General features: G+C 49.5%; 2 protein-coding genes across 3 annotated transcripts; one reads left to right on the top strand and one right to left on the bottom strand.

The window, feature by feature from the left end:
- The first annotated feature begins 234 nt into the window (after nt 1-234).
- On the top strand, nt 235-11705 carry SLC51B (SLC51 subunit beta). The gene is made up of 4 exons (XM_010955319.3): nt 235-2099; nt 7693-7893; nt 8849-8939; nt 11373-11705. Exons 2-4 carry the CDS (start codon nt 7797-7799, stop codon nt 11575-11577), a joined length of 393 nt encoding a protein of 130 aa, XP_010953621.1. The 5' UTR covers nt 235-2099; nt 7693-7796; the 3' UTR covers nt 11578-11705.
- On the bottom strand, nt 11658-24836 carry RASL12 (RAS like family 12). Of its 2 annotated transcripts, none has more exons than XM_074366326.1 (5): nt 24568-24836; nt 22573-22629; nt 17123-17196; nt 16199-16389; nt 11658-13595 (listed from the first exon to the last, which is right to left on the bottom strand). In XM_074366326.1, the coding sequence occupies exons 1-5, from the start codon at nt 24668-24670 to the stop codon at nt 13337-13339; spliced, it is 684 nt and encodes a 227-aa protein (XP_074222427.1). In that variant the 5' UTR covers nt 24671-24836; the 3' UTR covers nt 11658-13336. The 2 variants fall into 2 exon arrangements, with proteins under 2 accessions (XP_074222427.1, XP_074222426.1); XM_074366325.1 differs by having other exon boundaries at nt 11658-13599; nt 24568-24831.
- Nucleotides 24837-27703: the final 2867 nt, after the last annotated feature.

The following is a 27703-nucleotide window of genomic DNA, read 5'->3' as shown; positions in this document are numbered from 1 at the left end:
TTCTCTTGGCTATTCGATGGGCAAGAGATTCGAGCTGGCATCCACGGTACTTCACCCTTCACCCCGTAACAACTGATCCAAAAGGTGGGTATGTGACCCAGGCTAAGAGAGTCAGAGTCCTTTCCCAGGAACTGTCCAACTGGAGCTAACTGAGGACTCCCTCCCCTCCAGCTGTCAGGGTGTTAGCCCGGATTTTCTGCAGCCTGGTGCAGCTACCTGGAGATGACCAGCCTGTGGGGTTGAGCCTGATACCCAGAGAGAAGCAGGAAGAGACCCAGAGAGAGAAAGAGCAAAGGATTTTCAGGCTCCTGGTTCCAGCTACCCCTAAGGTCAGCCCCTCTCTGCTCTTCCCAGTTAGATGAGCCAATCAATTCTTGAATTCCTTTTGTGCTTAAGAAAGTTAGAGTTGAGTTCCTTTCTCTTGAAGTCTATCACTGCCTTCCTCTCCGAAATGCATCCTGACTCTGACCACTTCTCACTGGCTCTGCTGTCATGATCCTGCTCCAAACCACTACTGTCTCCTGCTGGGATGAATGTAATAGCCTCCCAATGTCTCCTGTCTCCTCTCCTGCTCCCCTACAAACCATTCTCCACCCAGCAGGCCAAGTGATCATAGATAAATGTCAGGCAGATCATGTCACCACCAGTGGCTTCCCCTACATCCATACTCTTTATCCTGTTTTACCGCACGATCTGTTTCTACCTCCACCTTTATTCCATGCCACTTCCCCTCATCACTATCCTTCAGCTACATTGCCCTTTTTTGTCCAACTCATTAAGCTCATTATTTCTTCAGTGCCTTTTGCACCTGCCACCCCAGGTCTTTGCATGGTTAATTCTTCATCATTCTTTTTTTTTTTTTTAGTAAAGTAATATAGTAACCATAGCCCCCTCCCCACCCTATCTATTTCTGTATCATTTTCTTGTTTAAACTATTCACAAAAATTGTCACGAGCTGAAATTATCTTATTTATGTTTGACTTACTTTTTTTTGTTGCCTGTCGGTCCCCAAGAGTCTGAGCTTTAGGAGAGCGAGGTCCTTGCCTGTCTTGTTTACTATGTGTCCACACAGTAGGTGCTCAAGTAATATTTACTGAATGAATGAGTCATGAAATGATGTGGAGCTGGAGTCCCGTTCAGGCCCTAGGTTCCCTGTCGCATCCCCTTGTCTCTGCTGTCCAGACCATTAACCAGTGTTAACTCACAGAGGAGCCTCACCTGTCACACGACTTCACTCAGTCTCTGTCTCCTCATTTGTGAAATGGGAAACCCATTCCTTGCCAAGTCAACTCCAAGAGTTGCTGGAGATACAAGGAGCGTGGGCGGAAAAGCCCAGAGCCCACTGCTGATCAGCATTGAAAGGGTTTGGCCCCGTGGAGGGGGAGCGCCTCCCTCACTCCTCTCCTGCTCGCCCACCAAGCCCTTCCCGCTCAAGGCTGTTCAACTTGGCCTGCTTCCTCTCTGGGTCACTCACACAGCCTCAAGTGCTTTGCCTTCCCTACCCCTGGCCCTCCAAAGGTCTTATTTTATAGCTTCTTGTAAGGAATTCAAATGAGGCCATGACCTTCACTGTGACAAAGCACAGTGAGGCTGTAAAAGGCCAGACCTGGCTCCCTGCTCCGTGGTTAAACATTGATAACGCCAGGAACTAGAGGCCTGAGCGGGCACGCCACGCATCCCCCTGCGGGGATGGGGCCCCCAGGCCGAGGGCCCTCACCAGCCTGTTCTCTGGGCCGGCGAGAACGATTGGATGCTTTCTTCCTACCTGAGGCCAGCACACAAGAAGGAAGGCATTGGCTCCTGGTTCTTTCCGATTGCGAAAGTCAGATGGAGCCTGTTTGCCATGTGAGGCCATTCATTCAAGAGGTCAGTCACCCCTGAATGACAGAGAAGTCTCCGGACCTGGGCGTGTGCTAAACGCAGAGCTACCGGATGGGCCCGGCTGCCACGGGCTCTGTAGCACTGCCTCCCAGGCGACAGCTGTGCGGACAACTCAGGTGCAAAGACCATCCGGTGCTCCCCTGAGAGGAGGAGGAAGAGAGAAACCAGTGCTGCTCCCAACAGCAGATCAGGCAAGTCCCAGGAACCCAGGACCCAGGGTGAGTGTCTTCAACCTCCCTCAGGGATGGGTGGTCCGGGGCTTTGGGTCGGAATCACGGTCCAATGGCAGATGGTTAAGTCCTGTTTAAAATTCAGGAATCTCTCAGAGGGGCCTGAGGAGACATGACAACTAAATGCAACACGGTATCCTGGATGGGTACCTGGAGCAGGAAAAAGGCATTAACGGAAAAATGAAATGCAAATAAATCATGAAGTTTAGTTAATAATTTCTTAAAAGCTGGGCTATTAATCCTATGCTCACTCTAGAAGGAAACTGGATGAGTGGTCTGAGGGAAACGTGCCCTTCGTGTCTGTGGCCTCTAACACAGTCAGGGAGGGCTGACTCTCCATTCTGGATTTGTATCCACCTTGTTATTTTATTTGTTGGTATATGTTTATTATAACAATGTTATCCATGTTTTCAAACACATTCAGCTGTGGACATCAGCTCACAAATTTGTACAAATTGTACACTCATGCAAATTTGTACATGTATCTGATTAGTTCTAATGCCTCACTGTCTTGATTACTATTGCTTTATAGTGAGTCTTGAAGTCAGGTAGCATCAGTCCTCTGACTCTGGTCTTCTTCAACATTGTGTTGACGATTCTCGGTCTTTTGCCTCTTTGTATGAACTTTAAATTCTGTTTGTTGATACCCATAAAATAACTTGCTGGGATTTTGACTGGGGTTGTCCTGTATTAAACTGAGAACTGATATCTTGATTAGTTCCACTAATTAAACACCCAAAACTGAAACTGCTGGCTTGAAAGGTATAAATATAATATATACATACTTTTTTTTATTGAGGTATAGTTGATTTACAGTATCACGTTTCAGGTGTACAACATAGTGCTTCTCAATTTTTAAGTTATACTCCATTTATAGTCATTATAAACTCTTGCCTGTGTCTCCCTGTGCTGCACAATATATCCTTGTCGCTTATTTATTTTATACATAGTAGTTTGTACCTCCCAATCCTCTACCCTATCTTGCCCCTCCCCCCTTTCCTCTCCCCACTGGTAACCACCAGTTTGTTCTTTATATCTGTGAGTCTATTTCTTCTTTGCTATCTTTGCTAGTTTATTTTTTAGGTTCCACATATAAGTGATATCATGCAGTATTTGTCTTCCTTTGTCTTATTTCACTTAGCCTAATACCAAGTTCATCCATGTTGTTGTAAACGGCAAAGGTTCATTCTTTTTATGGCTGAGTAGTATTCCACTGTATGTACCTATACACATACATACACATATATATACACACACACCACATCTTCCTTATCCATTCATCTGTTGATGAATGCTTAGGTTTCTTCCATATCTTGGCAATTGTAAATAATGCTGCTATGAACACTGGGGTGCATGTATCTTTTCGAATTAGTATTTTCATTTTCTTCGGATAATATATACATATATTTAGAAATACGTACAAATATACAAAATATATATTTAGAATATACATACACAATACATACATTTAAAAAATGTAATTACACGTATTGTTTTCATGACAATATTACACGCTCACAAGAAATGTATACAATACAGAAGTGTTCAGAGTGAATGTCCCATAGGTCTAGACCCCATCCCACTTACTCAGAGGGAGCTGGTATTTGGTATCTTGACCTCCACACTCTTCTCTGTGGGTATGGGAGGGTCTGCATACGCAACAGGGGCTTACGGCCAATTAATCCAGTCACTCTTGCATCTGAGATTGGACAGAAAGTCACAACCCTTCTTAGCAAGTGCTTTGGATTGGAGCTGGAATGCAAGATCACATCAATTTGCAATCTGTGTAACTTTGTCCCCTTTTCAGTATATGTTTGTATATATTCCTAACTGAGTAAGGTAGTAGGTATCTGAGTCCTTGAAAGTCTAAAAAAAAGCCTTTCTTTCTCCCTGACTTCCATCTCTGTCTTGACACATGAAAGATCATTTGTATATGAAAAACCTAGCTCACTATTATATTTGTCTCAAACTATTTTCCTTCAAAATCTGTAGATGTTTCTTCAGTCTTCTCAGAGCACTTAGAGATGAAGAAAATGCTGATGTCAATCTTTTCCTTAGTACCCTGTTTTTCTGTTTGGATGTTTGCTGTCCGGTTGTTTTTGGATGTTCCTGGCTGAGCCTCCAAAGGCTGTTTGGGGTTGGAAGGCAGAGTCAGAGCAGGGGACTTGAGACAGCCTCGGGCCTCCCTTGTTCTCTCTTTGCCTTGCTGTCTTCTGGGCCCTATGACAGATTTTCACAATTGGACTGTTCAAAACCCTTCTCCTGTTTTATGTCTTTAGTTACTTTTGTCTCCATTTCTGTTTCCTTTTTCTTCATCCCCAGAGATAATTATTTTTCTGTGTTGAGTCTGTCTTTTTTAAAATGTGTTTTTGTAAAACATGTGTTGTTATTTTCTGTGCATGTATTCCTGGATTTTCATAAATGGTATGCCATGCCTCCTTATGACCCTGGGGATGCTTTCTTTGGGATAGAAAATACTCCGGAGCAGAGCTGCTGAGTCATGTGCACACTGACTGTGACTAACCTGCTTTCTCAGTGGCTGCCCTGGTCTACACTTTCTGGTGCGGGAGCCCCGCCGACACTCGGCATTACCCACCTTCCCAACTATGCCAATCTCATGGATGTCAAGTGGTGTTTCATTTTTGTTTTAATTTTCATTCTTCTGATTTCCAAAGAGTTTGAGCATTTTTTCCATATGCTTAGCTGGCCTTTTGGGTTTCCTGTTTTGTAAACTGCCTGTTTATATCCTTGATCTATTTATTAGGATTCCAGTCTTTTTCTTATTAATTTGCAACAATTCTTTGTATATTGTAGACATCAATCTCTTCTTGGTTTTAAGCATCACAAGTGTCTCGTCCCAATCGGAAATGTGTTTGTTACTGTACTGATGGTATCCTTCATCAAACAGATCATCCTATTTTGATATAATCAAATCTATCAGTTTTCTGTTGTTATGCAATGAGTTGAGCTTTTCTGGTTTGAAGAAGTCTTGCCCCACTTCTATTAACTTTATATTTTTTCCTCTTACATTTAGGCCTTTAATCTTGGGGTCCATTTTTGTATGTCTTGTTTGTTGGATGTGCATCCAGTCTTCCTTTTCTCTGGTTTTTCTGACACCACCTGCTAAACAATTCCTCCTTTTCCTACTGGTGAGCAGAGCTACCTTTATCGTGTATCAAGGTCCTGTGTGAACATAGGTCTCTACGAAATTTCTATTCTGACGCCTTGGTATAGGGATCTGGTCTTGTGTCAAAACCACATTTTTATTACTATGTCTCACCATCTGGTGGGGCCAGTCTCTCCTCTTAGTCTTTTTCTGGACACTTACTTCGTCTATATAAATGTTAAAATAAGTGTATCAAGGTCCTCAAAACAATCCAATTGGAATTTTGATGGAAATTGCATTGAAATTACAGATTATTTTGGGGATAAGTGACATCTTTGTAAGTTTATCCTATCTAAAAACATGAATCTCTCCATTTATTCAGATCATTTATTATTATTATAATAATAATAATAATATTATTATTATTATTATTATTATTATTATTATTATTATTATTATTATTATTATTATTATTATATTTTATCCTAGAGTTAAAAAGTTTCCTCCATAGAGATCTTTTGTATTCTTGGGTAAACTAACCTAGACGCTTTATGGCTTTGATGTTACTGTAAATGATATCTTATTTTTATTTAATTTTCCAGTTTCACTAATATGAGAACTGAGCTTGTAGACAGTAACTTCAGTGAATGCATCTATTATTTCAACTGTTTATTTTTCTAGGTAGATGATCTTGTCCTCTGAAAACTGTGAGTTTTAGCTCTTTCCTATCAAGTCTCACACTCCTTTTTCTTTCCTTGTCCCACTTGCTAGGACCTCCAGGACTATGTTAAACTGTAATGGTCCAAATTCAACCAGCAAATTGCTGCCATTTATCTTTAAGGGAGTACATTTAACGTTTCTCCATTAAACATAATGTTTGCTGGAGGATTTTTATCTATTGCCTTTACCAAGTTGAAGACATTTCTTTCTACTCCAGGTTTACTAAGTGTTTATCATATATATATCAATCATATGGTTTCTCCCTTTTAGCCTATTAATGTGGTGAATTGATACAGTTTCTAATGTCAAACTTTCCTTCCACTTACTGATAATGATTTTCTTAATAAATTGTTGAATTTGGTTTACTAAGACTTTATTTAGGATTTTTGCATCTACTTTCACAAAAGAATGAGCCAATCATTTACTCTTCTTGTATGGTCCTCATCTAGTTTTGAAACCATTGTTAAATGAGCAGTAAAACTTGTGCTTTTTATTTTTGGAATTAACTGTTTATTGAAAATTTATTAGAATTCATGATTAAAGCCAGCTAGTCCTGGGCTTGATTTTTGGACAGGAAGTCTTAGACCATTTTCTCAATTTCTTTATTATGACTTATCAGTCTCCAAGTTTCTTGTTTCTTCTTTGTGTAATTTTGGTATTTTATATTTCTCTACAAATTTATCCATTTTATCTAGGTTGTGAAGCTTAATTGCATATAGTTCAAAAGACGCTTCTGTATTTTATAATCTCTGGTCTTATTTTGGTTCTATATTTTATATGCCTCTTCTCTCTTTCTTTGGATCAATCTCATCAGAGATATGCAATTAAGTGTCACATTTACACGCAATTTCAAAGACTTAGTACAAAGAAAAATATCTAAATCATTGTTATATTGATTACACATTGAAATAATATTTTTGACATATTGGATTTTAAAATGTCAAAATTAATTTTGCTTTTTTAAAAATGTGGCTACTAGAAAAATTTCCATTAGGTATTACTGGTATAGGTAGTAGAAAAATATGCCAAAATCTGTGACTGTTTTGAGACTGAGGTTTAGTAAACACAAATAGCTTAAACTGTTTATTTTGTAGCTAAGGCAACAGGCTCAAAGTAAGGCAGGGATTTATCCAGGTAGCATGGGTTCAGTTTCTTCCTTTGCAAACGACAGGAAACAAATCTGGTAACTACCACTGAACAGAGGGCAGCACTGACCAATCAGGCTTGTGGATGAGTTTGGTAGCGAGAAGGGAGCTCTCTGCGCTCAGCAGCAGAAGCCCCCGACTACATTTCCCCGGCATTTCCCGGATTCTCAGCTCGGGGCCCCAGCCGTGTCAACCTCCAGGAGAGAGCCTGTGACAGGCCCAGCCTTCGTCACGTGGGGAGGCAGGCGCCTGTGAATGGGCAGCACGAGAAAATCTATGCTAAGGAACCCGGGTGCAGGAGTGCTGTAGGGCTGAGGAAGCTAGACCAGGACGCTGGGCGACAACAGGACATGTCCCCAGCAAGGGCCCCAAAGCCTGTCAGGGGCTCAGTCCTCCTCCCTCCTGGGTCAGTGCTCCTCCCCAGACCTGAAGAGTTTTAATAAAGATTTGAGTGACTTCCACTTCTTTGGTCTCTGTTTCTCCAGCTCTCCAGCTCTGGAAGTTCCTGCTGTTTCAGTCAACTTTGGACCCGAGGAGAGCTGGGTTTGGGCAGGGAGGGGAGGATCAACTGGGGTGGCATACCTTGTCATGCTCTCTGTTTTGTTTCCAGGGGTCTTCAGGGCTTTGCAAAGGGCCAGGACATAGGAGGCCAGGAGGGCAGCTGGGAGCAAAAGTCTTGGTTGTCAGAAACATACCCCAACCAGGAGCAGGGGCATGAACTACAGTGAGGAGGTTACCGGGGCCCCACTTGTCACCGAGGTGTCTCAGGAGCTGCTGGAAGAAATGCTTTGGTTTTTTCGGGTAGAAGATGGTAAGTGGTCGGTGGATTGGTGGGTGGTGGGATGTGCTCTTGGCACAAAGAGAGGAATCTGGCTGAAGCCCCCCTGTCATGGTCCCCTCCTCTGCGGCAGGCCACACATTTCCTCCAAGGCAGGGACTGAGGCTGAGGGGGCTGACTACCCAGAGGGGTCTGGCTGAATGGCACCCTCCATTTCTCAGGGCTGGTCATTCATGTTACTCATCCACCCAGTCATTCACCAGTTTTTCCTAAATTCCTTCTGTGCACCAGGCACTGTTCTCAGCACTGGGGTTACAGAAGTGAGTAAAACAAAAATCTCTGCCCTCATGGAGCATTCATTCCAGGGAAAGAGAGAGAAGATAAACAAATGACTAAAATGCACAGCGTGCTGGGGATGAGCAAGAAGAAAAATTAAGCAAAGAAAGGGAATAGGAAATGTGCAGCAACAGGATGTAATGTGGCCAAGGAAGGACTCACTGAGAAGGATGTCTGAACAGACTTGTAGGAGCTGAAGGAATTAGCCATGCAGATTATGTGGGGGAAGAACATTTCTGGTAGAGGGAACAGCAAACGCAAAAGCTCTGAAGCTGGGTCCTTCCTTCCTCCCTTCTTCCATCCCTCCCTCCCTTCTTCCTTGGTACTGCACTTGGCCAGCCCCTAGCAAAACTCTGAAGGTTGTGACATTTATCTTCATCCATATGCCTCCTTTCTCCACTATTATTATCCAGCTGCAGTGCTGTCTCCCCAGGTAGATGAGAACTTCTTCAGAGCAGAGATCTTATCCCCTCCTCCCCTACACCGGACTTAGGGTTTCTGCGCCTGGCAAAGGGCTCATTTCAGCTTAGTTAGTCTCTCTACCACACCTGGCCCACAGCGGGGGAAAGTTGATGCTGTGAGCTGGTCTGTTAGTGGGCCTGAGGGGCATCCAGCCCCTCCTCAAGGGTCTGTCATGTGTGTCCCTCCCCAGCAACTCCTTGGAATAGCTCCATGTTTGCCCTGGTGGCCGTGGTGGTCGTGATAAGCATGGTCCTCTTGGGAAGGAGCATCCAGGCAAACAGGTGAGGAGCTGGTCTGGGGGTGGTCTCTGGAGGGTGGGGGCCCTGCCCTCCCAAAGGAAATCTAGAGAGGGGTCATCTAGGGGCCTTGGCTGTCCACCCTTTGGGACAGCAAAATGCAGCCTTCAGGGTCCTTTGAGAACCCAAAGCTGCTGAAAAACTCACAACTGTCCCCGATGACCACTCCCTGACCCTGGCCAGCAAGCAGGCAGGGCAGGGGCTGGTGTGTCCCAGAAGTCAGGATCTCTGGCTCTGGGGTCACAAAGGCCTGGGTTCAGATTCCAGTTCTTTCACTCACTAGCTGGGCAAGAAACCCAGTACCTCCAAGCCAGCTTCTCCTTCCACAAAAGGCAATAATAATGGATTCCCTCCTGCTAGGATTGTGAGGCGTGCTCAGTGGGGGCTTTGCAGAGTTAGGGGTGTTGTTAAAGGGGAAAGCTTTGCCCTGCTCCAAGGCCAAATACAAGATCAGCCAGGGCTCCTTGGGGTAATTTTGACATCTTTATGACAACAATACTCCTTAACTCCGGATGCACAGCAAAATCATCTGAGGAGGAATATTAAATACACAGAATATTGTGCCTCACCTTGGAGACTCGGACACAAAGGGTCTGGGGTGGGACTACTGGCATTTTGTTAAACTCTCTAGATGATTCTAGGGTTAACTTTTGAGAGTTCCTTGAGGGCGGGGTCCACATTTGACTCAACTTTGTTTCCCCAAGCAACTAGCACAGTGTCTGGTTCTAGAAGTTATTCAATAAATGCTTGGTTCACTCCTTCCCATCATTCATTCATTCATTCATTCATTCAATAACCACTATATCCCCACCAGTCATTACAGCAGTTAACTTTCACACAGCAACCATGAGACTCCCACCCTGAGATCCGTATCACGTTTTAGAATTTTAAAGGCACCATCACATTCTCCACATTCTCCCTGTAAGGTGGGGCAGACACAGGTTGCTTATTCCCGCTGTACAGAATAAGGTCACTAAGGATCCATGGAAGGGTTGGCCTAACCTCCATGCTCTTCCTTCTATGCTATATTTTATATGGTCCATGAATCCTCCTCACAGTTCAGCTATAAAGTCAAAAAGAAATCACCGAGTGCCTATTTGTCATTCATCCCACAAAATGAGCTGAGCACCTGCTCGGGACCAAGCTCCATGCCAAGAGTGGGCGCCACAGGCCTGGACAAGATAAATTCAGCCCCAGCCTGATGGAGTTGGTGGGGAGATGATTGTAGTTTAGAGTGACAGAAATGTGATTGTGGGACATATAGAGTGTTGTGGGGGCAGAGGTGGGATCTGGGGTCTGTGGGGCAAAAAAAAAGGCGGGGGGCTGAGGAAGCCTTCCAGAACAGGGGACACCAAGCTAGAGACAGAGGAGGGGGGCCCGTGGGGCTGTGGCGTGGCGTGTGAGGAAAGCAGGGGAAGACTGAGGACAGGAGGCAGCAGGGCCCAGTGTGCCGGCCCTGGGGGCCGTCCTAAGGCGTTCAGGTTCTAGTTCGTGGGCTTTGAGGAACCAGAGAAGAGCTTTGCATAGGGACATGAAAGGTCTGTGTTTTAGCAAGATCGGTCTGGATGCAGGATATAGAAGAACCCTGAGGAAGTACAGCCTCTAAGAAGGTGACCTTGCCTCTCTCACCCTGTCAGGAAGCATGCCCTCATTGTCACCTCAGAGACAAGGTGGGTGTCCTCGGGAGCAGCAGACACTGAGCTGCTCCCACCATGGCCCAAGCAGATTGTCTGGGTGGTCCGCTCTCACCACAGCGGGGTCCTTCCACTGTGGCCAGGAAGTCTAGGGGTGAATACCTTAAGTAAAACCACCACAGAGGGAGGACAATTAGGAGAGTTATTGGGAGGAAGACTGGATCTTGAATGCCAGGTTAAGGAAGTGGGCAGTGGGGAGCCACTGAGCTGGGGAGTGATGTGTGCACACAGGGACTTTAGAATCATGACTGGTGTGTGTAGGCTGGGAGAAGCGAGCATCTAGAGGCAGGAAGATTAGTTAGGAATTTCTTGTGGTAGTTCGTCTGGGGATGGGGTGTGGAGTAACAAGGACCTGCATTAAGTAGGATGAGAAAATGTGGTTTGGTGAAAAGAACACAGGACTCAGAGTCAGGAGCTTAAACGCACGTCCCAGGCATGTGTTTCTTTGGCCTCTTTGAGTCATATTACCTCACCTGTAAGGGGAGCAATAGTAGTTGAGCTCACAGGTGAAAATGAGGATGTGGTGGGACGATGCACGGACAAGTACGTTTCTCTGCCAGAAATCATCAAACCCTCTCAGCTTTCTCCTCCAGCATTTCCCAGAACCGCGTGCTGGGCTTCCCCCTTAAACTCGCTAACCCACTCGGGAGACCCAGTCCTGCCCCAACCACTTGGTACCCTAGCTCGGGGAACTCACATTCTACAATGTTTTCTCTCCTCCCAGAAATCAAAAGAAGCTGCCACAGGAAAAACAAACTCCAGAAGCCCTATACTTAGCCGAGGATGGAACCAAAGAAGACAGCAACCTGACCACCCTAAGAGAGACTTTGCTCTCAGAAAAGCAAAATTTGGCCCAGGTGGAAATGGAGTTAAAAAACAGTGATGTGCCTCTGGCCTTTCCTCCAGACCCACGAGAATCTGAGAGCTAGTGAGGGTGCAGGGCAGGGTCCCCGAGTTGTTAGCAGGTGGAGTGACCTGCAATCAAACTAAAATTCTGTTATGAAAAAAATGAACCAAAATAACCCCCTTTTTATTAAAACGCTTCTGGATGTGGGCAGTTGGAATTGCATAGTTTGTTCACATGGCGGTGGTCCACACATAAGCGGCTGGGAGCAAAAGCATGAAATCCAGAGCTGGCCTGTGGGTCAGGAAGCCTGGCCGGGACTCCTTGAGTGGTCTTGAGGGGTTCGCAGCCTCCCTCTGACCTCGGCTTCTCCATCTATAGAATGTGGCTGAAGCCTGGGCTGGAGCTGTTGGTTTTCTATCCAAGCTCCTGGAAGGGCTCAGGGGGAAACGGGCAGGATTCTGGGCTCAGAACCCCCTTCCCCTCCTTCCCCTCCCCAGCCCTCTCCTTTACCTGCTTATCTGCTGAGGGTCCATGAAAGACTTCCTTTGGACCAGGGGTCCTGTGGTAAACAGAGCTAGAGAATTATGAAACTCTCTGCCTCTAAGACCCTTCTCCCACGAACCATGGGATCCCAGAGGAGTGGGAGTGTCCTGATCCTGTGTCTGAACCACAGTGTTGTGGCTTACAGCTGTGGTGGCAACCCCAGATAATTTATGCAAAAATTTGCTCTATGGACCCAAAATGCTTTAGGTTCTATCTTACAAAAGTAGACTCTGGACATGCAGACCCATTGCTAAAGGTCCCACCGGACCAGAGTACAAACAGTACACTGTGTTTCTCCCTGTGAGTGCCCACGGGATGTCTGATACAGCTGTGGGCTCCCTGGAGTCCTGGGTGAATGTCACTGCAGAGAATGACTTTGTTCTGCAGCTTTGATCATTAAACTTGAGAAGGCTGGTCCTCAGGGTCTGTGGACAGAGCCCATGATTTTAGGTGGGAAAATATGGGGGCCTTGCCTCCTGGTAAAAACACACTGGAGGCTCCCTACACTGGCCCACCCACAGCTCCCACCTTCTACCCTCATTGAGAGGCAACAGCCCTTCCTGGGACACCTCTGCTTCTCCCAGGCTGTCCCGTAGGATTATTTCAAGTAGGTTTTACTTGGATAAACTACAGGCTTTGTTGCTAGGGCCTCTGTGAGATCAGAAGACAGTGACAAGGCCAGACTCTGGCCCTCCAAAACCTGCAGCCGCCCTGCCCTTCCAGCCCCCAGGAGGTGCTGGGACCTCGAGACTGTCCCTCCTGCTGGATGTTCTCAGGCCTCCTGGAGCTGTCCACGCAGAGCTGTCCGCTAGGGGCCACATCGGGCCTGGTTGCAGCTGGAGCAGGAAGAGGTGACGGCGCCATGACGACACTGCAGTTTCCTTCCATTTCAGGCTGACCCCAGGTCCCTGGGTTGTCACAGTGGCTGTTTCCCATCAGGGTGAGGGATGCAGTAGTTACTATGGAAACCAAGGCCTGGAGGGAAAAGGAGCAGCATTCCTGCCTGTCCCTATTGCCTGTAGAGTGAACTGGGTGACAGGGACACTGCCTGGTGCTGGTGGAGGGGTCAGCTGTCCACCAGGGGGCGAGGGCTGCTGATCCATCAGAAGGAAAGCCGGTGGTGAGAAGCCAGCCCCTGCCCTGGGGACTGCCCAGTGCTGAGCCTGGGATCCTGAGCAGGGGCCCTCAGAAGATCTTGAAGCCCTTCAGCAGGGTCAGCGTGGGTGCCTTGCGCTTGCTCTGGGCCCGGGATGACTTGACAGTGACCAGCTTGGCCTGGGCCACGGTGGGCATCTCCTTCAGGCTGGCGGTAGACAGTGCGTTGAAGGTGCAGCTGGCCAGCCCATGCCGGGCTGTGAGCGGGGCCTGGTGATGCAGGGCCCTCTCCTCAGAGATGAAGAGGGGTCGGGCCAGGGAGTTCTTCTCCAGCTGCCGCCGTGCCTCCCGTACTGCCTCGTGGAAGACACGCTGCACGTGCTCGAAGTCCAGGCAGGCGGAGACCTCGAAAAACAGGCACCCGAACCTGCCCGCCAAGGCTGCGCCCTCTGCCTGGGTGACCTGCCTGGCGGGGAAGCAGGATGAGGTGGGGTCAGGAGCATGCATCCAAGTCAGGCAAGCCTGGGCCTACATCCCACTCCCCACTTACTAGCTCTGTGACCTGGAGCCATCTTCATCTCTCTGAGGCTCAGTTTTCTCATCAGTAAAATGGGATAATGACAGCTGCCACTCAGGGTTGTTAAGAAGGTTAAGAAAGACAATTTGTGTCAAGTGCCTAGCATAGTCCCCGCTCAGTAAGTGGTGGCTGATGTCGCCAAAGGCAGAATTTCACAACGAGGCTGAGGGGAAGGGAGAAACTGGCCCGAAGTCCCTGGCTAGACCCTGCCTGTGGCCAGAGAAGATGGCCATTTGCAGCCCCGTGTCTCCTGTACTCCAACATGGGTCCCTGGGTCAGGAAATGAGCCACACTCAGCTCTGGCCTGTGGGATCAGCTCTGGAGAAAGGCAGCAGTTTTGTCAGAGGATATGAGACCAGTGTCTACAGAGGCCTGTGGGCCGAGGTGACTCAGGGCCCTGCGGGTCGGCAGAGCAATCAGGGCTCGTGGGGAGTTCTGTCTGCCTGCTCAGGGGAGCGGCGGGAGGGAGCAGGGGTGACAACATGAGAGAGGGAGCCGCACCTCTTCCCAGCTCTGTCCTGTACCGCCTCCAGTGATGGTGGGATGGAGTAATCGTAAGTGGAAAGGTCCTGAAAGCCATGGGACTCAGGGTGAGGAGTAAAACACGACTGGCCCTTGGGTAGGTCAGATGTCCAGAGGAGGCAAGAGACAGGGGGGTCATTGAGGTCTGGAGGCCACAGTTGCAGTGGCTCAGCCCCACTGCTGAGTGGCTCCACCGGAGGACAATGGCACAGCCGGTGGTGACATGAGAAGGGACACAGGGGGGGGTACTGGCGGGAAAAGGTTTCTGAGCCAAGGTTAATTTGGCAGGAGCAAAGGCTGGGAGCGGGCCAGCTGTCCAGGGGAGTATCAGAGACAGAGAGTGACTGGGACAAAAAAGGGCAGAGCATCTAAGCCAGTCCCCACCCAGGGCTGCCGCCCTGACTGTCAGCTCCTGAGAAACTCCTTTCCGAAGAATACTTTGTCACTGTGGGGTGTGAATAATGAGCTTTCAGAAATGAGGACCCCGTATGTGCATGCATGAGTGAATGGGCAACACAGGCAGGTAACAGTATCCCTTTTCTTATTCTGTTGCAGCCTAGTGAAAATTCTGTCAGGTTTGGGAACCTCTACTCTAACCCACATTTTACCCTTTAGCTACAAGACAGTCATGGGAGACACTGACCAACGCTCAGCTAAAAGTTAGATTCACTGTGTGCCCATCAAACCCTGATCTACTAACCTTGGGACTTGATCAAGGAAGGAAATGGGGATAAACTGTAAGGACTTGCTCTTAGGGAACTGATGCTGCTTTGCTCTTTGCTCCCAAACCATTTTCAGACAATCCCTTTGGCAAATACCGGAACCAAAACAGTGGCCTAGTTTTTTCCTCATATTTAAAACTGGTTTATTCACAATCCAGTCTTCCGATCCCTCTTGTAGCTTCTAGCGTCTCTGTGAAACCTCACAGACTGCCTTTTGGCTTTAAGATCACACTTGCCTCATTCCCCGAGATGGAATTTGTCTTGGTCTGAGGGCCTGCCCGCCTTGAAGGCCCCTACCATGAGCCCCGTTTTCCCAATGCCCATCCGACCTGTCCTATACCAAGGGTCCCCTTCTTGCTAACACAGGTCAATGAGCCTCTGGGGCCTGGGGAAGCAAGAGTGACCCGCCTTGAGCAGGGAGGGATGGGAGGAAGGCTGGTGGAAGGTGGCCTACCTCGTAGGTGGACTGGCCACACAGAAAGGACGTCAGTGTTAAGACGGCCAGTGGGATCACTCATCAGGTGGAGGCATCACAGTCCCAAACCCCTCAGGGGCCAGCTGGACAACTTGAATGTGTGGGGAGGGTGGAGGCAAGCCATGGGGAGTGCGAGGTCTGTGGTTAGCTGGAGAACACACACCCCGCCTCAAAGCATTCCAACTCCAGGTCTTTTAAGAACACTGTGCCAGCCAAGCAAAATACGGCTGCAGTATTCAGTGGTCACCTGCCCTCTGGCCCAGTCTGTGACCTCTGATTCAAGTCCAACTCTTTGTAAGAGAACCTGCCCTCAGCACAGCCAGCTGTGGGAGTGAGCCTGGGACCTCACTTGGATGAGGAAAGAGCCGCTTGGAACAGAGCAGACACCTGACCCAAGCAGCCAATGACAGCCTCTCTCCCCGGAACTGGAATTGGGCACTGAATGACCAGCCAGCTGTGGGGAGTGGAAATGGAAGGCCATACAGTCTCAAGCAAGAAAGGGTGGGGCTGAGAGATCTCAGAGCCTAAGGAGGGTGGAAGGAGTGACCTCTCTTTTGACTTTGGGGTCCAGCCTCTGTGCAGCCCAGATGCCTTTCCCTTCCTGTCCTTGGCTGCCTGGAAAACTTGCTCCCTGTTCCCTTACATCACATCCCCTTTCCCCTACATTCGAGGGGATTACTCTTCTTAGCAGCTGGACAATCCCTGAAAACACTGGCCTTTACGAGCGAGGAAGGCGAGCCCCAGATGTGGGACGGAGCGCCGCGCTCACCTGTACTGGGCCATGTCCAGCTTGTTGCCCAGCAGCAGAGCAGGGTAGCCGCGCTGTGTCTCCTTCGCGTGCAGGGCGAGCAGCTCCAAGTAGCTGCTGCTGCCCTCGAAGCTCTGGCGGCTGTCGACGCTGTACACCACCAGGAAGGCATGGGCCCAGTTCAGGTAGCGCTCACAGTTCCTGGGCGTGTCCTGGGGCAAAGGAGGGCAGCCTCAGTCAGGGGCAGAGGAGGTCGAGGGAAAGGCCTTCACCTGAGCAGTCTCATCTCACCTCCCTGCTCCCCGGGTCTTTGTATATTGTTCCCCGGCAGGGCCCTTTTCAAAGGGGCACTTGACTGTGGATTTGGCTTGGTGTGAAAGCAGACATTGTCTCTGAGCCTCACTCCCACCACCCAGCCAGAGACTTGGAGACCTTGGCCTCTGGGGCACAGAGCCAAGACTCTGGCATGGCCCCCACAGAGACCTGGCTGTGCCTGAGCACCGCTGGTTTGGGGTCAGCTTCATGGAGCCCCTTTGGATTCCAAGAATAACTGGCATCCAGCCTTGGCCACAGGGAGATATATGCACCGGCGGGAGCACTTGGGCCTGGGGAGCCTCTCTGTAAACACATGTTTGTGCACCTGTCTCCATGTGTATGCAGGCATCGAGCTCCAGAGCACAACACCGCAGAGCTGACGCCAGCAATCATCAGGTCTCCCCAGGCACCCCCAGGCCTTGTCCTATCCCTTCTCATTTGGCAAATGAACAGATTCAGGCCCAGAAAGGTCAGTGCCTCAATCAGGGTCACATTGCAAATTGGAGCTTAAAAGGTTTACAAATTGCCATCTGAGACCCTCTCCCTGCGGCCACCACCACTCTGGGAGCAGGATTTCTCAAGAGGCTAAACTGACTCTCAGCTCTTCATGGGTAATGGGGGAAATGTTACCAGGTCCGCAGTGTCCATGACCCTCAGGTGGATAGGCTGGTGGTCCACGGTCTCCTCTGAGCTGTAGGTGTCCTCTGCAACACACAATCAGCATGGTCGGTGGAAGGGCAGGCCAACCGATGGTGGGCTGGGTCTGAGTCCCTGCTTCTCTCTGTGCTGGACCCCTGTGTACCCCTGAGGGACTTGCTCTGGGGTTGGCTGAGCCAGGACCACTGGAAAGGCCTTGGCTCTCCCCCACATGGAGGACATGGGCAGAACCTCCCACCAAGGACATGCTACTTCACTTGTCAGGGCTCAGGACGTCAGAGGTGACTCACAGAACACGCTGCAGGGGACGGGACTGTGTTCTGGGTCCACCCACCAGGCCTGCAGGATGGATGGAGTGTGTGGATCGCAGGCCCAGTGAGCAGAAGAGATACTGATGGCTCCTCCCTCCTGAACCCCAAGGTTCTCCACCCTCTTCTCCTCCAACCACTACCTGGCCCACCAGAAGCCCCCAGGGACAATCAGGACAATCCTCCTGCCCCCAGTGGGAGAAGGGACAGGAAAGAAGCAGCATACAACGTGACTAAGGGAGAGGGGTCAGACCCTGTTCAGATGTCTCAAGAAAGTTTTTACAAATAATTACCTTGTCAAAATAAGAGCAAAAGAACGGGGAGGGTATAGCTCAAGCGGTAGAGCGCATGCTTAGCATGCACAAGGTCCTGGGTTCAATCCTTAGTAACTCCTCCAAATAGAAATAAATAAATAAACCTAATCACTTTCCCACCATCAAACAAACAAAAAAGCAAAACATATGCTTTAAAAAAAAAAAATAAGAGCAGAGGAATCTGGTGTAGTGTGAAGTTTTAGGTTGGAGATGTGGAATCAAACCCAACTTCAGCTACTTTTTAGCTGTATGACTTGGCCAAGTCATTTTAGCATTTTGAGGCTGTTTCTTCATTTTAAAATGAGGATAATATGATAACACTGGCTAACAGTTTACAAGTTTTTATTCCGTGCCAGGCACCGTGCTAAATGCTTGTCCCGGCACCATGTCACAGGGCTGCGTGAGGACTGGATGGGCCCCTAGGCGTGGGGCCTGGCCCTCCACAAATGCGTGGTAAAGGACAGTGGGGACATAGTGCTCCAGAGTTTTCAGAGCAGGTTCACGTTCCTGGGTGATTTAAAAAAATTTTTTTGAGATAATTTTAGACTCATGTAGAAATTGCAAAATAGTACAGAGAGTTCCCGTGTATCCTTCCTTCTGCTCCCCTCAGTGTTAGCTCCTTACATAACCATAGTACGATGATCAAATCCAGGAAACTGACATTGGTACCATACTATGAACTAAATCACTGACCTTATTTGGATTCCGTAAGTTTTTACTTTTTTTTTTTTTCCTCAAAGGTCTCATGACTTCAAACCTGAGGAAGCATTAAGCGGCCAGGCCTGCAAAGAGGACCTCACTGTCACAGGCAATCATTCTCCCTACCCCAACTTTCCCCTCTGCCACTAGCCCACCTGTGTGAATGCACTTGGCCCTCACCTTTCCCTGGAGGGGGGGTGGGGGTCCCTGGGCCCCAAGTGATCCCAAAGAAGAACGGCCTGGGCAGAATGGGGGCCCTCTCTGCCTTGCTGGTACTGTGAGAGGAGTATCCCCCAACCCTAGCAGAGTTCACAAACACCTCTCTCTGAAGGGCCACTGGCAGCCAAGCCAGGCCTGGACCCACGCCAGGTCCACTAGCAGCCAGCAGGAATCACAGACAGCTCCCGTCTCCAGCCTGCTTTGGGGACTTGGATAAATAGCCACTCTTATTCAAAGACAAAAAAAAAAAAAACCAAAAAACCTAATGGAAAATATGCCCTAAATGTTTAACTATATTTGGTGCAAGAAGAGCTGGCTGCCCCTGGATGCCTACATCTTGTTCAGATATTTCTTTATCTTCCTGCCAAAGTTGTCTGGTGCACGCCTTTGAGGTACGCCACAGCTCCTGTACCCACACAGGCACCGTGCTGTGATCAGCCCAAGGGAAAATATTAGCCCAGCCTTGGTCTCCTGCAGTCCCCTATAGCACAATAAATAGCCTTTTGAGGTTGCTGTTAGCTTCGCTGTACAGAGATGACAAGGAGGTGAGGCCCAGAGATGGAGAGAACTTGTCCTGGGCCACACAGCACCCTATGGGAAGGAACAGGAACTCAGGGCTAGGTTCTAGGCTGGGCTGTCTCTACGTTGGGATCCCCTCAGAGATCATGAGATTCTCTTACTCAGCTTCCTCCCCCTTTGTAAGTGAGGTGTCTTGGTGGGGAGGGCACCTTTCCAAGTCATAATAATGGCCTGCCTCCCCATCACAAAGTCCCTGCCCTCGGGGCATTCTGGAGTCCTTTAATAAATGTGGGCTTCATCACTCCTAGTTCCAAATAACATTCTGAAGACTTTAATGCCGAGAGAAGATCCTTTCCCCAAAGTATTTTTCTCTTATTTGCAGTATTAATTTTTAAAATGTCACCAAAGGAGCTCTGGTAGGAGTGCGTGTAGGATGATGCCTCAGAAATGGCGCCCTTATCCTGGCGGGACAAGAGAGATGAGAAGCTGTCATTCTGCCCTGGGCAAACTATGTGAGGTGCCTCCAGCCCCTCTGTGAGAGGAGCGGGTTCTCCTGGAGACCCCCACCCCTCCTGGGGCGCTCTGCACAGGCAAAGCCCTTTCACAGGCACTGAATCTCTCGGCTCCTACCAGCTCTAACAGTCCCAATCCATAACACAACTCATACAGAGACAGAGCACAGTCTATCAGTCCCATCTTCCAGATGGGGAAACTGAGGCTCAGAGAGCCCAGTGTCACGCAGACGTCTGACTCCAGGCTCTGTACAGCATAAGGCTACCCTTAGTGGAGGGCAACTGGAGTGGCGTCTCATCTTCTTTTGTACTCGAGTTTCTCCATGATCTTAGGCAAGTCACTGAGCCCTCTCTGCCTCAGTTTCTTTACCTGTAAAATGGCAATAATAGGAGTGCTTCTTTAAAGGGTAATCCTAAAACCAAAATGCAATCCCATGTTTAAGAGCATCTACGTTGTGCCTAGCACTGCACTCCGAGCTAGAAATGAGAAGGAACCACACAGGTTTCCACCCTCAAGAGGCTCCCTTTGAGCTCTAGCTCTTGGGAGACCTTTTGAAGAGGGGAGAGGGTTGTTTTCCATCTCCTGATGGCTAACTCTTCCTTGGATGCTCACTCACTTCTCCACAGAAGGAAAGGCTCTGTCCGAGAGTCCTGCTGTTACTGAAACCAGCCATGGGATAGTGGCCGGAATTAGACAGTGGGCAGGACCCCCGAGGAGCAGCACTGGCCTCCCAGAATGGCTGAGAGGGGAGCGTCTGGTCATCGCTCCAGCTCAGAAGCTCTCAGGATGGGGTGAGAGCCCAAAGGCTAAGGTGACTAACTGCTGCTGGTCTGCCACCACCCTGCCAGATAGTCTGACTGCGCATTCCCTACCAGCTCAGAACTCCAAAATTGCTCAATCAGGAGGCTCAAACCAGCACTGTAATGGGCTCCAGTGGTGGGACCCTGCACGAAGGGTATGGATTGTGGGACAGGAAGAAGAGAGACTGGAGGAGGGTTGCCAAATAAAATATAGGATGACACATTAAATTTGAATTGCAGATAAACAGCTAATGATTTTTAGTATACGTATGCCTCATGCAATATTTGAAGTAGGCAGAATCTGTCTTGTGAAGCAGCAGCCTGGGGAATGTCCACGTTCCCTTCCCCGACATCCCTGCTGTGGGCCTTTCCTTCCACCCCTCCACCCCTCCCCATCTTCGATGTCCCTACTCTGATTTCATGTTCTGGCCTCTGTCGACACTTCCCCCGGGGCCAGCACACGATCGCATCCTGTGTCCCACTCCCATGGGCACTGACCTCTGCTAATCAAATGGGCTCCCCTAAGACCTGCTGGGTGACCTTGGCCCAGAAAGGTCCTTGGGCCTACTTCCTCCACTGTAGCTGAGGGGTGATGTCAAAACACAGATGGTCAAGTTAAGCTTTGAGGAACAAACCCCTTAGGGACTGCCAGTGAGTTGCCTGCCCTGCACTCCTGACTTAGCCAGGGGACCCCCGCTGCTTTTGCTGTTTGACACCCTGGGTCATGTGTAAGACCTCTTTGGAAGAAGGGATTCTGCTACCTAAGGAGCAAATTCTAAAAACCATAGGGCTAAAAGGCCCTAATGTCCCTTCCTGCTCCGACACTGGGATTCAACATTCCAGCCCCTCTACTGGGGCTGATGGGCACCAGTGGGCTAAGGCCCTCTTTCCTCCAGGTGTCATTGGGGCATTCCAACAGAGACCTGCTGCAGTAGTGATGCACTGCAGAGGTTTCAATCTGTAGGACCCCCGAGGGTCCTCCCGGAGCCCTGGGTTTCCTCAGAGGGCCCTTGGGGGTGGGGGAGTCCCACCTATGCTCTGTTCAAGTCTTATGAATGGAGAAAATAACCTAAGACTAAAATCCCCATTTTCAGAAAGCAAAGAGCATCCAGACACCCGAGTTTTCTCAGTGGAAGGCTGGCAAGAAACAGATGTTATAAATGTGAGCTTTAAGTTACGTTTATATTAATAAAATTCTGCTCTGATTTATTTCAGATACTGGGGTTCCATGTAGGAGGGTACTGAGGAAAATGTCCTGCTGCTAAAAATAGTTTTAAGAAATTGATCTGATTAACCTGGGGGAATTTCAGCCACCACAGATGGGAAGCCATGTGAGGAGGAAGAAAAAAGGAGTGAATATATACCGAACGTCTCCTGGGGGTCGAGTACTAGGCTAGAACTTTCACATGTGTTATTTCTTTAATCTTCACAGTAACTCCCTGAGATAGGTATTTTTAGTCCCATTTTACAGATGAGGAAGCAGAAGCTCAGAAAGGTTAGGTGACTCCTTCAAAGAGGCACAGCCCATAAGTGGCTGAGCCAGGATTCAAACTCAGCTCTGACTGACACCAGAGCATCCTTTTTCCCCCAATATACCATGATATAGCTACAAAACAAGACTAGTTTTCTTGTGTGGTTATAAAACTGGTTTAGAAGCCAGTATCACTAGGGAATTTCCCAAATGTCTTCCAGCTTTTCTGAAAAAGTACATTGAGTGACTACATTAAAGAATAACACTTAATGGATGTGGTTGTTCTATGATGTTTGATTTTTTTTTTTTTTAGTCTCATTATAACTCATATTTTAGCACACACTGGCTTTTCTAGGTTCTCTTAATTGGGCCAACTTCCCGGTTGTCTGGGGTGCACTGTGGAAGGGTATATTTCCGGAACTTTCTGCCCCATGGGCTGAGTCATCCTGCTGGCTCCTCCCCTCTGCCCTGAGATGTGCGGTCCTCGTCAGGCCTGGTCCCATCGCAGCGGCATAGGTGTGTGTGCTGGGAAGACCCAAGTAGGGCACAGGAGGAGGAGTGGGGAGGAGTGGGTCCTTACCCAAGTTGGGGTCATATTCGCTGATAAACCTCCTGGTCAGAAACTTCACGGTCAGGGCTGCAAGAAGCAGAAAGACGTCAGCTCAGCCTCCCCATCGTATCTGGCTGCGGGCCCTGGAGGCTGCCCCTCTCGTTTTAGGGAGGACTTATCTAGCCTCTGTGACCCCTGGCTGACACCAGCTTCTGCTCTCTGGTGGAATGTGGCTGGGGAGCTGAGAATTTGATTTGAGAGGCTTAGAGGAAACCAGAAATATGGGGAACCATGTCCTTCCCAGTTGAATCCTGGGATTTTGTTGGGGGAAAGGGAGACAAGAAAAGAAATGAGAGGTAAGCCTATGCGGTGTTTGTGAAGACCCAAACCAAGGGGTCTGGACTCATGCAACCAGTTACTTTAGGGTCAGCCTGGTGAGACTCAAATTGGAGAGAGACATCCCCCACCCTGGACAAGACACAAAGACTCTGAACTGTGGGGGCATTTATTCCCATTTTGGCTACAAAACAGAGAGTAAGAGCTGAATTGATCAGTGGGTAATCTCTGGGAGGGGTGTGAACCCCTGAGTCCCAAGTAAACATACTCTAGTCCTCAGTCCTCAAGTCTTGGCTTTAAGGCCTCTGCACTCACCATGGGGGTCTCACAGAATAAAAAACTCTAAAATGAAGCCTTCTCCAGGTGGAATGCATTAACAGGACTCTGATTTTGTTCAGAATTTAGCCACATAAAGCCAAGTGCCAGCCCACTATTATATTGAACTCTTAAAAAGTAATGCAATATTTTAAAGAAAATCCTTAAAATTCTTTCCCAGGATTCATAACAATGTCAGTCTGTAAACTAATGCCCAGGGAATACATATTTTAAAATTTAAATTCTTTCATTCGTGTAGTCACTGGCTAAACTGTACCAGTGACAGAGCTACAGATAATAATCTAATTTTCAAAGGGAAAAGGGCAAATCTTTTCTGTAGGAAAGCATGATTCAGAGTCCTCTCTCTGGGCCAGGGAGCTGGCTTCAAAGTGGAGACTTGGCCCCCTGCAAGTCTCAAAGAACACTCTGGTGAAGGAAATCCATAGTTAACTGAGTGATGGCCATTCACTAATGGCTGTAACTGGAAAACAGCCAGTGGAGGTGCCCCCTCTGTCCTCTCACCTTCAGCTGCCTGGGACTGTGAGTGGCGGGGAGAATGCAGAACCCTTTTTCTGGGTCTCTGCCTATGGTGACACCCCTACCTCAACCCCCTGGGCTCCAGCTGGGTGAGAGATGCCAAGAATGGTGAAGGCAGAGTTCAGTGTTGACAGAAATGGTCTCAGTAGAAGTCCAAGATCTTGGTTCATCAAGGACAAGTCCCAGGCACCTGGGACCACAGTCCAGCGTGTTTCCAGAAAGTCAAGACAGGGGTTGGGTTGAAACAAATACATTTGATAAGAATTTGCACTCTGTTCCAGAATCCAAGGGAACTGGGACGAGGAGTTGGTAGTGGCCTCTCCCTGGGAAATCCCAAAAGCCAGTGACTTTTACCACCTCCCTTCATGGGCCACAGGCTCCTTCACTTCGGCCTAAATCAAGGAGCAGCAAGCGACTAAGCTGAGAGGGGCCCGGGGCTGGGGATCAGTGCCTAACAGGTCCCTTTTGTGCCAGTCACCAGGGCTGACGGCTGGCCTGGGAAGAGGAGATGGAGAGTGGTAAACGGCAAGGGGGAGACTAGCGGAAGACAGACCGTGGGTCACAGAAGCAGAGGTCACAGACCCACTGGGGAGACACAGAGGGAAAGGCAGACAAGGAATAGAAGACAGCTGAGAGATGGAGGAGCTCAGAACAAAGCAGAGAGAGAGAGCCAAGCACAGAGAAACTGAGGCAAAGAAAATCATGGTGACTCACCCAACCCACCTGGGCGCAGAAAGCTCCCGAAGCCAGTGGAAGAGCCTGCCCGCGAGCCCGTAGCGCCCGGTTCCTCCCGCCAGTCCCCGTCTCTCCCATCCCTGCCGCCCGCGCCCCACTCACCGGACTTGCCCGCCCCGCGGCGTCCCAGGATGGCCAAGTTGACCTCGAGGGGCGCGCTCTGCGGCCCGCCGCCCGCACGGGGTTTCCCGAACACTGAGGACATGGCGACGCTGCGGTGAGGCACACGGGTCCTCGGTCGAAGGGCCCGGAGCAGCGTGCCGGGCTCCCTGGCGCTCGCGGACCCGGCCGCGTCGGCGTCCGCGTCCCGGGCCCCGCGCCGAGCGCCGAGCGGGCAGCGTTCCCGCGGCCCGGCCCGGCTGGGCGGGGAGGAGGGGCCGCCGGAGGCCGGTGGGCGGGGCCGCCCCGAGCGCCGCCGAACTCCTTGTAAGGGCCGCGGAGCCCCCCGCGGGGCGCGCTCACCCGGCTCCCGGCGCGCAGAGGGGAGCCGCGGCCCGCCGCGTACCCCACGGACACGGGGGGCCTCGAGGGCCGGGGTGCCGTCACCGTCTGGGGCGCCCCCAGACCCCGCGGGAAGGGACAAGGACTGGAGAGAGGGAGGCCAGGAGTAGGGGGGATAGAGGGGATGTTTCCAGCCTTGTATGAAATCTCCAGTCTTTTCCCAACAGCAAGAAGATACACCCCTCCCTTTGTTCTCCCCAGCTGGCACCACCTCCTCCTCCGGGAAGCCTGCCGGGTTCAACTCTCAGCCTTGCCCATTCTGTAGATCACAAGCCAGCTCAGCCTTGGCACACAATCCCCAGAACACATTACCCTACCCTTCGGTGTGGGGACTCTCAGGCATCACTGCAGAACCTAGAAAGAACTCTAGTTTCTGGGAAGGGAAGGGAGAGACCTCTTTACTAAGATTTCATGGCCAAACTGGGTCCAGCTTCCAGAAACCTAACCCATCCTAGACTGCTGTTTTCTCCCTGATGGAAGCTAATGAGTCACATGTGTTTGTGCCTTGTGTATAAATGGAGCATTTTATTTGTTATAAAACCTAGCACTCCCTCTTGCCTATGATTCTGGGATTGGTGGATGAGCCTGGTGGGGTCACCTGTCATTTCACTTGAAACCCATGCTAAATCTGGTCAGACAGGAGGCAGGGCAAAGGGCTGACACGGGGAATCTGGACATCTAGGATCTAGTGCCAGCTGTTTTATTGGGTGACCTCGGGCACGTCACCTCACTTCTTTGGGCTTTGGTGTGCCCATCTATAATGCTGAAGGAAGGGGAAAATAAATCCAAAATTCCATATGTGATTCAGGCCTAAAAGAGTGACAAAATCAGCCCTGGGTTAGAGCTCTGAGTACTTTCTAGAACCATGTAGGACCTCTCTTTTGGAATACACTCTAGGCTAGAGTGGGGAAAGATACGGGAGTCTCAGAGACTTCTCACTGCAGCCCTTCTCCCTCCAACCCCAAACCCCTACCCAATATCCCAAGTTAATCTACCCACCCACGTGCAAAAGAATCCAGGAAAACCCAGGTCAGCAGGCAGAGGGTCTGGAGTCAGAGCCTGATGGTAATATCTTCTCCTCAGCCAAGAGGGAAAATCATTTTCCAGGGCAGGATATGAATACTGACTCAGCCTAATTGTGTTTCTGGGAGATCATGGTAAACCAGCTGTGTTATTAAGACTCTAAGGTGTTGGGAGGAATTTGTTTAGATTACACCCACAGGCCAGAATTGCTCACAGAGCTAATGGCAAAGGGTTTTCGTTTGAGCTGTAGAAGGAGAAAAAGTGGGAGCCAAGTGCCAGCCATATCCCTAGGCTGGCCCCAGTCCTGGGAGGACACACTGGTTCTGGATGGGGTCTGTGAGGAAACCCAGTCTCACTGGAGGACGGCTGGAGAGAGGGCAAGCTGTGGATCCCCACAGGCCCGACCAGGAGTAAACCTGGGCTCTGCTACTTCCCCACTTGTGGGATGCTGGGGGAGTTACTTTCCTTATTTTTAAAACTCAGACCAACCAGTAGATGGGAGCTGCAAGGAGGTGGATTCTTGCTCAGTGTGAGTGTGAACTCTATCTGAGCTGTCCATAGTTAGAAGGGACTGTCTTTGGGGGAAGTGAGACCCCTGACACTGAAGGCAACAAAGGGGGTGATCACTTCAAGGAGGTGTTGTAAGGAAACACCATAATGATTTGCAAGATGCAAGATGGGACGAGATGACTCTTAACTCCTTTCTAGTTCAGAGATTATCTGAACTGGTTGCTTGCTGTTTACTCGTGCCCTCAGCTGTGACTGCTAAATGCCCAAAGTCTGCCCCTCCTAAGAGGCTTGGGAGGAAAACAGGGCCCACCTCACGACTGCAACCCCTCCCATTCCCCATCCTCAGCCTCATCTGTGGGCTGCTTGTCCAGCACCCAGAACCATCTGCTGTGGACCAGAAAGGCCCTTGGAATCAGTCACTTACTGCTAGACCCTGGAATAAGCTATGTCCATCTGAGCCTAAGTTCCTCATCTTTAAAATAGGGATGATATTAAAGATTCAAAGAGACAATATGAAAATGTTCTACCCAGAGCGTGGTCTGTAGCCCAAAATAGCAAATGATAGTTCCCTCCACTCCCCTGGACACAAACAGCTCACATTTCTCACCCACCTACCAAGAAGCCACCACTGTTTAATGACCAAAAGTTTGAGCAGGTTCGGTCAACAGAGGTTATTCTGCTAGGGCCAGGAGTCCAACCCTCCTAAACACCACCTCCCCACCTTTGAGGTTTTATAAGGGACCCTCAAGCACTTGAAATGCAGAGGGTGTGGCGCCTCGCCCAGCAGGGGGCTTGCAGCAGGTACTCAATAGATGTCTCTACAGTGAGTGAGTGGGGCATATACAGGTCTAGGGCTGGGGAGGATTTCTGGATGCTAGGTCCTACCCTTGCCAACCACCCCCTCCCAGAAGCCATTCCACATACAACTAACATTTTTGGACCCCTCTGTGATGTCCCTGAATTCCCTGGAGGCACAATATGACTTCTGTGATTTTTCAATGATAAATTCAGATGTCAAAACTGACCAGAACCTTAGAAGTCAGATCCAAGCTCCTCTTAACAGATGAAGAACTGAGGCCTGGACAGGTTGGGTAGATTTGCAAGTCAGTGGTAGTACCAGCATCAGAGCCCAGCAGGAACCCTGACTCCCAGTCCAGTGTTCTTCTTCAAGTCCAGGCAAGCTCCTTCCTGCACCGTGTGTGCA

Source organism: Camelus bactrianus, chromosome 6 (assembly GCF_048773025.1).
Source record: "Camelus bactrianus isolate YW-2024 breed Bactrian camel chromosome 6, ASM4877302v1, whole genome shotgun sequence".
NCBI lineage: Eukaryota > Metazoa > Chordata > Mammalia > Artiodactyla > Camelidae > Camelus > Camelus bactrianus.
Note: the sequence above shows the minus strand (reverse complement) of the source record. Positions and strands in the feature narration are given on the sequence as shown.